Below are 10419 nucleotides of genomic sequence, written 5' to 3' on the forward strand. Positions count from 1 at the left end.
TCTCTAGGGACGAGGGTGTACAGAAAATGAATGGATGGATGGATGGATGAGGAAGATCAGTGGTGGTTATGGTGTGAAGCCAAACCCCAAACACAACATATAGACCTCCTTTTTGCTTCTTCCAGATCCTACGATTTGGTGGTCTAACAGCAGCTTAGAGTTAAGCTGAGTTTTATTTTTAGGTGGCCTCTGAAGTCTCTCGCAAATTGCAAACACAGAGGTTAAAGATAACCCAACATTGACTTTCACTTGCTTCGTTTTGATTTCCATCGTTTGTCTGCACAAGTTGGTAATTTTGTTGATAGTAGGTCATCATTCAGGGGTTCAAAAGCAAGTTTCTCATTTTAAACACCGAAACCACTTACTGTTCTCGCAGATGACAATTATACATTTCCTGATTATAGGGAAGAAATGCGAAACGGTACCTTTGTCACATCAAACTTCACACCTCCCCAGTTGAGCTTGAGCTTCTCCTAATCACAATTATAAACTCTGATAATAACAGACCTAATCCTTCATCAAAGATATGTTTTAATCTTCACTGCCACGTCACTCTCTTGTTTGCTGGAAATTTGCCTTATTGTGTGGATGCTAAAATGGACCAGGACAATGATTAGAGGCCACAGTGACAGACTGAAGCCTATCACAGTTTATCTAACTGTAGGCCTCATTAACATGCAATGGAGCTGTCATGGATGACAGAGAAGAAATCTTTTACGGAAGGCCGGCGATGTTTCCCCGGGCGACCACACCGCGTGCTAATTTGGTTCACATGTGGATCTTTATTTTGTTTTCTTATTATCACTGACTGCTCACTCCCTGCAGGCTCCATGAGATTTGTACTTCTGCTCTGCAGCATAAGCAGGACTGTAGACGTCTCTTACTTTAACAAATATTTAACTCTATGCTAACTGGGGAGTGTAGAAAAACTTCCTTGGGTCATTAGAATACCCAGATTCCCAGAAAAAACAGCCTACTGAGGATATGAGCTGTTTGTTGTGCTGACTGGAGACGTGTGAACACAATCCGACTTGTTTAGCCGCTGATTAGGGAAAGCAGGAGAAGCCATTTCCATTATAAATGTGCACCAAACTTTGTCTATGTTCTGCTAATGTCAAGAAAAAAAACACAATTTCGCAAATGTGGTGTTCCCATTGAATAAGAAATAGTTAAAATCATATAAGTCATTAAAAACCTGCTGCGCCATCTTCCTCCCACCACTTCCTGTCATATTTGTCTTTTCCACCAGCATTAACAACCAGTTGTTAACACAATATAACTATTATAATGTCATATATTATATAGTTTCGGTTTTTCAATTGTACTTACATATTTGCACTAGAAATTAAGCCAAAAATACTTAGTAAGATTTTGTGTTTTTACAGTGGCACATTTTAATGCAACTTTGTGTTTAGTTTCAAAAAAATTAAATACCAAGTATGGTTTCTTTGTTGTTGTTTTCTAACACACAGTTAGCAGCAGTTAGTTGTCATTCTATATTAACTTCACTTCATAGAAACATACACACACAAACGCAGCTGTTGGAGCAGAACACTTCCAGATTCTTGAGGAAAACAGTTTATCATGATAACAGGAAGGATCTAAAATTACTAAGACAAAGTTGAGTTCAGAGAGGACTGTAAATAGCATCACACACTTGCTTGTTGGTGGGCGTGCTCACATGCTTGCAGATGTGTGCTTGTGCTCTCTCATTTAGCTTGGGCGAAGTTACCACAGGAGGACTTCTCATGTAACCTATAGTTCAGACTCACTCTGATCATGTGGTATTAATGAGTGACAAGCTCATTGTTTTACGCGATGACACTGGTGTTTTGTTCTTCCGTAGTTTTTCTTATAAAATAATATTAACTTGTAAGTGTTTAGCTACTAGTATTGCTAAATTTCCTTTCCCCCAGAACCCAAAGTACAAAACTATGATAATTAGCAGGATAAACTATTTTTGCAGAAGCTCTAATTTTGGGTTGAACTACGTAATTGTCAAAACAATGTTTAAAGATGTAGAGATGTGTTGCAACGTGATGGGACACGTGCAAGAGCCCGCCTTCCATCTCCCTGATGGAGGTTAAAAAATCTGCTTATTGACGATAGCTAGCATTGGTTTTAGCTGTCAGGTTGTCAATGTGAAGCTCTAAATCTTAAATGTACGTGTGATGTAAAAGAAAGAGAGATGCAGTTCTTTACTACTATTTGTCGCCATAATGGCAACTAGATGACGAGGTCCAAGAGTGTCACATTTCACAGGTCAGGAAAAAGTTCTAATTGGGGAAAAAAAAAGCGAGGGAGAGGGAAATAGGTCAGTTATGCTAGCTTGACTATGATAAACGTAACTGAGATATGTTAGCTAATCAACCACTGCTGTGTTCAATCACTTATTAATAATTACAAAATAAACATTATGCCTGGAAACATAAAACTGGAAACATAAAACTGTAACAGACTGAATGTTCTGGTCTTTGTGTGGGAAAGGTTTATGCGCTTTTGGTGTTGAATCTTGATACACTAGTGGAGCTGTGGAGCTGCTGTTGCAACGTATTGCAATAGCAATAAGTTCCTACAGCAATAAGTTGCAATTTATGTTTTTGTGTGTAGCATAGTCAACACAGAGAGCAAAAAAAAAACAAAAAAAAAGAACACGACTGGTTTTGAGTTGTTCTTCAATGGTTTTTCTGCATTTTCTTTATTTTATTTATTTTTTTTTTTTTTCCTGCTGCGGGGCGCTCCACTAAATTAATAATCCATACAGTCCCAGGTTCGTTTTGTTATTGGAATTGTTCTACCATATGCCATCCATATTTTTTAATGGATGGCAAGTGAAAGAATCCTCTTTTGCCCTCCAATGTTCTTTGCATGCACAAAATTGTAAACTATAACATGCAGCGTGTCTATACATTCACATATCTGTTATGTTTTTATATGCGCATCTCACACTTCTTCTGAATTAATTGTTTTAATAGAGGACATATGTTATATAATTGTCTGACTAAAACTGAGTTGTCTTGTGAAAAGAATTGCAAGCCAAAATAATTCAAGTCACTAGAATAAATATGGTACACTCTATATTGTGTCCAATCTAGACAAACTTTTCTGTACTGACCTTCTGTCCTGTTAGCCCTGCTGCTCCATCCATACCTGGTGGTCCTGGTTCCCCCTGGTTGGAGACAAAAACGCTGTTAGATACGTCCAGCTCTGTGAAACTAGGCTAGAGATATGGAGGGCTAAAAGAGACAAAATTGAAAAAATACATCAATAAATCAATAATTAAATGTACCATGAAATAAATATATTTAATCAAATGTTTAAATCATTTACATAATAGGTAAATAAATTATTAAATGTGCCATTAAATGATTAAAATACAAAAATGTAATAACATATGTAGATAAATAATTAAATATGTATTTACTTATTTTATGGTTCTTGTTTCTGCAGCATCACCATACAATAATTTTATCTCTCGACTTCAGGCATTAAAGTCGAGGGCGGGATTGTGGGCGGGGCTACAACACTGATGAACTCCACTTGGCCTGATTTTTTTCAGAGCATCTTACATTATCTGTCAACACTATGTAAGATTTTTATAAGATTCCCCATGACTTTATCATGGAGTCTGAATGACTTTTATGTTGTTCATGAAAGTCCTCCATTACAAGGTAGTGGAGCTCAACATATTGGTATAAGCCCCGCCCATGAACTTTGATGGGCGAGTTTGACACGTGAAATTATTACAACTATTGATTTAATGAAGTATTTGTTTTATTTTTTATTTTTATTTTTTTTTTTTCATTTTAACTCTCCATATAGTCCTGGTAATTTAGACTTTAACATCAGGGGGTTTTGCCTCTCTAGTGTTTTTCTATTGCATTACATAAACACATTTAATCAAAATAGTTTAATATTTATGTAAGTTTGTATCTTAAAAGTGCTTCTGCTTCAGTTCAGCTTCTTTGTCAGATCAGCTTAGCCATACCAGTTAATGCTGCTTTTTTGCAGAAAATGCAATTTTGTTCAGTTCAGCTTCCATTTTTTAATAATTATTTAATCTCACCTTAAGACCAGTTTCTCCTACAGGTCCTGCCTCACCTCTCTCTCCAGGAAGTCCCTGGACAAAAGGAATAAAAAAAAATACAGAAACCAACAGACTTTTATGGTGAAGTAGCTGTATGAAATGTATCTTGCAATTAGCTAAGTCTTACAGTTTTGAAATGCTGTCAATTTTGTCTCTTTTAATAATATACATATTCCATAATAATCAGCAGCTTTAAGAAGAAGCAGCAATCATTATATGTCCTCAAATGCCATCATCAAAATCATTGACATCAAATATGCTAGTGAATACTCCAGTTATTATTAACCAAAGGCAACTCTGAACAGAACTTGGAGGATTGATTGACCTGTGAAGACACCGCTGCAGCAATCCACTAAAGGTAAACAGGTGCTGGTGTTAGATGTGTGTTTTGCTTTTGGCAGAGCAGTTTTTCTGATTCATGACACCGAAGACATTTGTTGTGAATAATTTCCACCCACATTTACTCAGACAGAATCCGTCCGGTTTGAAGAGATCAAGACGCTACCAGAAGATTCTGGGTTTGCCAACAGAGTTGACTGAGGTCGCAGAACATCTTGAGATTTCCAGTGTGTTCAGCGGGTGATTTCAGAATTTCATAGTTTTGTTTGGCAATATCATTCACTCCAGCATGTATGATTAAATCCTCAGTTCCAGGGTGATCATTAATAATTGATGGGACTATTCCTAACATATCAAGCATAACATCATGGGGTTGGCAGAGCATTTTAACCTCTTTGTTTTACATCTACGATTCTGTTATTTTCTGGTTTCTGGTTCACTTTAGGAGGAACCTGTCTGGATTCTCAACCTCTTGTTGATGTTTGAAGTTGAGGTTTCCCTCGTAAACTCCTGCTGAATTTCAGCAAACCTGTTTTTCAGTGGAATTCCACATTGATAACTCCTGTTGTTTGTTTTGTTCTCGGTTCCGAGGTCGAAGAGGGGACATCTGGGCTCTGATGTGGCCACGCTGTTTTGTCTAAGTGCAGGGTTCATCCTGTAAAGGTTACCTCAGACCTAAAGGATGGGTTGTCATAGTGCCGAGTCATTGTCTGTCAGTCCTTTCATTATTTTGAATCATCTGTAAGGTTGTCTCATGTCCAAATCCTGCCTTGACCTCAACATTAACCTCAAGTCAGTGAATCTTTGCTTCTATCACTTCAGTTCTCTGGAGAAGCTTATCAAAGTCTTTGGTGGTGAACAGAGGCGTTCTTTGCTTTGGTCAGAAAATAAGTCTTTAAATTTGAAGTAATACAGTTATGAGGGTAGAAAGTACAAACGTAACTACAATACCGGGGTATGTTAAATAACTTTTTGAAAGGCAAAAACTATCAAAGGCAGACATGAAGACAAGGCCATGAGAAGTTCAGCCTCCTTTAAGAATGTTACAAAAGCAGAAAGACATTCCTATAGAACCTTTTCCTGACTCTTCCACTCTCACCTGTGGTCCTGTTGGTCCAGGTTTTCCAGTTAGACCTGGTTCCCCTCGGTCTCCCTGGGCGCAAAGTGAAACAAAGCATTGTCAGAACTACACAACAGATTCAACAACAAGAAAAAAAAACCTACAATGTCATGTACTTGCCTTGATACCTTTAACACCAGGCTCTCCTCTTAGTCCTTGGGGGCCTTCTTCACCCTGCCCAGCAGACGGATAATTATTCAGAAACTTCAGTTAGAGGGGTGCCACACTAGTGGTGCTGTATGTTTGTATGCTCATACATATGTATCCAAAGATGGATGGATACACACTATGTTATTTCCTTGGGACAAATACAACTATTTTCAAATATAAGCCAAGACACCACAGTCAGTTTGCCTGATCAAGATGTTTGGATTACTAAATATGTATAAATATGCAAAATGAATTCATAAAATGTTAACAGCTTTTGCTTTAACTTGGATTTTTTATCAAATTTACATGGCAACACATGTGGTTAAAAAGTCAGAATACAGCAGCAGTAAAGGATTTGGTTCATTAGAATATGATTAGCTATTCAACAAAAAAGTAATTCTGTTGATTTATCATTCTACTGAATGATAAACACATTGGCAACAGAATTACCTTTTTTGCACAGTATTTCAAAAATCATAAAAAGCCACCTGTTTCACCTTAGAGCTTTTTGACTGTAGACAAATTAAGAAATATACTTTGGCTGCTTTTACCAGGAACATTTAGGCTCTCTGTATTTGGCAGTCATTATGTTTTTCTATGTGTTTTTGATGGTGCAACAACAGTTTTAAGGGCAAAAGAAAATAAAACTCATGCCAAATGTCTGCACAGACTTAACAGTACTAAGAGGGTTGAAGTAACTGCGTTTACAAACTCAGCCAAAATGGGGCGTTTTCATTCCACATTTTCTTTGATATTCTAATAATAAAAACATTCCAATTTGGGAAAGAAAGCAGCTGTTTTGAGAATTCAGTCAATATAGAGTATATCTCACATAAGCAAACACAAAAAGAGAGAATAGGGATTAACAATCAATATGCTAATTTGTGAATTAGCATAATGTCTGCTATTTTTCTAATCATAATAAACACATGAGACCTTCATATTGGAGCTGTTAATTTAGTTCAGGATCTGTCAGCGCTGTGAACATAAATTCATTAATCTTAACCTGGCTAAACTAAACTTAAAAACAGGTTTTTTTCTAGGATACACTGGCAACAAGCTAGCTCTAGCATAACACCTTAGCTAGCTGATGCAGGACAACAAGCAGTGGTTTAAAACTTATATGAACAACTTTTTAAAAACTGAAAGTTTATGTTATTGTTTTGCTAACGTGGGAACAATTTTGGATAATTACTGTAGCCTGTTCAGTAATTTACAATATTGGTGATGCTGACGATTTTATTAACATGGAAGCAACCACCAAAGTTTTCTTCAGCATCAGTCCTATAAAGGCAGAGAATTTGGAATGTCACTGAACGTGTACTAATTTTTGTAATTAAAGTCAACAGTTTATGTCAACGTACACTGAACAGGACAATATACTTTATTGCTGACATTCATTTTTGATTATTTTATTAGCTATGACTTATAACAAATTTAGATACAGGCTGAAAATGCTATGTCCATAGGTTTGCAAGGAATCTCCTCTAACCACAATCAAAACTCATAAATATAAAGTAGAATAGCATTACTTTTATCCCTGGAAATCCAGGAGGGCCGGCTTCACCAGGTTTACCTTCTTTACCCTGAGGACAAAAACAAGTTGATATAATTTTCATCACATTTATTCAGTATGTGTCCTACAGAATGGAGGGAGCAACCTGAGGAAAATAATTGTGATGAAAGTGATCGGCACTTACAGGCTTACCATCAGGTCCCGGTGGTCCTTCCCTCCCTTTTTCACCTCTGAAACCCTGTAGCATTAAAAAATATCATGTGATTGGCAGAAATACTCATCGACCACAGCTTTATTTTGTCAGCTACGCCATGAGCTTGCCTTTAGGAACCTACCATTTGCCTGTCAGTCAATTATTCACTGTTGTTGTATGTTAGACTAACAACATTTTATGTGAATCCATTTACATTAAGCTTGGGGTAAATATTCTTCTGCATAATTACTATTACATGATTTTCTTTATTGGTGTTTTTATGCTAAAGCAATCAAAGCAACATTGTGTGTTCAGTAAAGAAACCCTGTGTTGGAAAATACATATTTCTTTACCAATATAGTTGAATATAGTTGTTCCAATAACTTCAATTGCCACATTGAAAACATATGGGCTTTCATAGCATGTCGTTATTTTTTGATATATGTATTAAACAGTGAAAATAAAAACTGAGAAAACTCAGCCGCCTGTTTCTTGGTGTAAGTTTAAAAAGGCACAAATAAGTGCCTTGGTAGTGCATCTGGTTGGGCCGCTCTCATTTTCACCGAATGAATAAAGAGTCATCAGAAGAGACTTATTACAACCGAACCTCATCACAGATCATTAGTGGAAAGCAGAAGAACGCCTTGATATGTTTAGTTTTATTTTTGTTGCATGATGTGCTAAAACCACATCAACAGTCATTTACATTTCCCCGTTTCCTGGTTTTCATGTGCTGTGGGATTTTTGTTTTGTTTAGTTTTTTTTTCCTGCCCGTTTTCATACAGCACACAACAGGAAATTAGCATCCACCATATATGCTATATGATGTGGGCAGACAATAATTGTTTAATCAAAAAAGTGGAAAAAGAAACAGCACTGTCAGAGCCTGATCTCTTTGTTTGTACAGCCTACACACGCACACACACATTTGATTTCATCAGAAGGGTAAATGTGGGGTCATTCATCAAGCGCCTCTGTATTTGTTTGTGTATTACCATCCGTCCTGGTGGGCCACGCTGCCCTGGTGGGCCGAGGGCACAGTTGCAGTCTTCTTCTTCTTCTTGTTCCGGGGTGGCTGTTCGATTCAGTGGACACTGGAGGACAAGGAAACGTTCAGACAAATCAGTCACATTTCAGCAGCTAAGCATTCTAAGACTCTGCTCTTGAAATGTCTTTGTTGGAAATGTGATTAAAGTTTTCAATTATCATATTTCACAAGCATAAATACCCATTTTGGTATTTTAATTATTTATTCAATAGTGCAGTTCTGCAGAGTAATAATGCAAAAATCCTAGATTTTACCTACACAAAGTGTAGGTAAAAGATCATATCTTCACTTTGCTTTACATAAGCATCATCAGAAGAACTGGAAAAAGTTCCTATTGCTGCTTGTTTTTAAATTAAACTGTAGAGCACTTCCCATGGTTTCTGGATATTATTTTTGTGCTGCTCCAAATGATTGTGCAAGTTCTCCTTTTTGTTTTGTCTAATGATATTAGATCTATATACTGTATCTTCTACTTATTTTCAGCACATTTTTTTTCTATTTTAAAAATTGTTGATGCTTTTTTACTTTGTGAATTTGTCTCTTGCTCCGCCACTTGGGATTTGAAGGGGCAGTATTATGTGTATTCCACTCACATAATGTAATTGTATAGTACAATTAAGTATATATATTACCTTCAGTTATAGAAATGTCATAGAGGTGGAAGTCATGAAGAGCCCACTGCACTAAACAACACTGAAAACCTCCTGGTTATTCCAGGAGGTTTTTAATTTATTCCAGGATTAAATATAAATTTCTGAACTCTTCCTGAGTTCAAACATTAGTATTATTGTTTCTAAATAAGTATGAACTTATTTTCTTTGCATTATTTGAGGTCCAAAAGCACTGCATCTTTTTTATTATTTTGACCATTTCTCATTTTCTGCAAATAAATACTAAATATTTGCTTGGAATTTTTGAGACATGTGGTAAGTAGTTCATAGAATAGAATGAACAATGATCATATTACTCAAATATAAACCTATTAAAAGTTGTGCTGCTAAGTCTGTTTTTATATAAACAACAGCCCTAACCTGCAAAGCTGTACAAGAAGTTAAGCGCAGTCTACTTCTGTTATGTGATTCTATTAAAAGCAGTCCTGTAATACATTTATATGAATATATTGGGTCAAACAGAAAATTTGTTCTCAACTTTTTCCAAATAATATGTGCAGAAACCAAGACTTAAATTACCAAAATGGAAATTTGAGGCTTCAGAACAGAAGTCAACAAACCAATAAGTGATGTCACCGTAGCGACATCCAAGTCTCAGTGGTGCTCAGTTATGAAGAAAAGCCCAATTAAAATGCATGAGGAAAGGGAAAAAAAATCTGCCTTACCCTTTCATCATCCTGAGGATAAAAGAAAAAGAGAAAAACACACAAATTTTATATATTCAAACTTCCTGTGTGCAACTTTCATATATTTGAGAGATTAAAATGGCAAACAGCTCACCACAGAGTAGATTTCACAAGCAGTTTCTCTCTCGCTCTGGTGAGGATCACAGTACAGACGTAACTTCTGGATCTCCACCTGGACCAGCAGAACAGGAGAAACACTCAGAGAAAACCAGACTGAGCCAAATGACTGGACGGACAAACACAAAGCACTGCTTAATGGAAAAGACAAATAAAACTGATACATGGTTGGGCCTGTCACAATAACAAATGTTGCTGGACATTAAATAGTCCCAGAAATAAACAATAGCATTGTTGTTTTGAGATCATTTTCAAGTAATATATTGATAATTTTGTAATACTGTAAGTTCAGCCTCTCAGACACCAGGAAACTTACATTTTTTAAAGAAAACTTCTAAACTAAATATCCAGGATACAACACAACAACCAAAAATAATAAATAAAACAGGAATGAAAACCACACAAAACCCAAACCATAAATACAACGGATCATGAAGTCTCTGTAAGCTTTTTGTCAAGTTGGGCAAAATCAGTCAAAAGGATTATTGGTAG

General features: G+C 36.3%; 1 protein-coding gene across 1 annotated transcript in view; it reads right to left on the bottom strand.

The window, feature by feature from the left end:
• Positions 1 to 3115: 3115 nt before the first annotated feature.
• Positions 3116 to 10419, bottom strand: part of LOC106934567 (collagen alpha-1(XXI) chain-like) — a gene marked incomplete at its 3' end in the record, with an annotated part of 26962 nt that continues 19658 nt past the window's right edge. The window contains exons 12-18 of the mRNA XM_015014542.1: positions 8401 to 8499; positions 7397 to 7450; positions 7229 to 7282; positions 5667 to 5720; positions 5526 to 5579; positions 4067 to 4120; positions 3116 to 3169 (exon numbers count right to left, since the gene is read on the bottom strand). Of these exons, the coding sequence (XP_014870028.1) occupies positions 3116 to 3169; positions 4067 to 4120; positions 5526 to 5579; positions 5667 to 5720; positions 7229 to 7282; positions 7397 to 7450; positions 8401 to 8499 (423 nt within the window). The remainder of the gene's footprint in view (positions 3170 to 4066; positions 4121 to 5525; positions 5580 to 5666; positions 5721 to 7228; positions 7283 to 7396; positions 7451 to 8400; positions 8500 to 10419) is intronic.

The sequence above is a fragment of the Poecilia latipinna genome, unplaced genomic scaffold, assembly GCF_001443285.1.
Source record: "Poecilia latipinna isolate Pla-1442-1.1 unplaced genomic scaffold, P_latipinna-1.0 Scaffold1827, whole genome shotgun sequence".
NCBI lineage: Eukaryota > Metazoa > Chordata > Actinopteri > Cyprinodontiformes > Poeciliidae > Poecilia > Poecilia latipinna.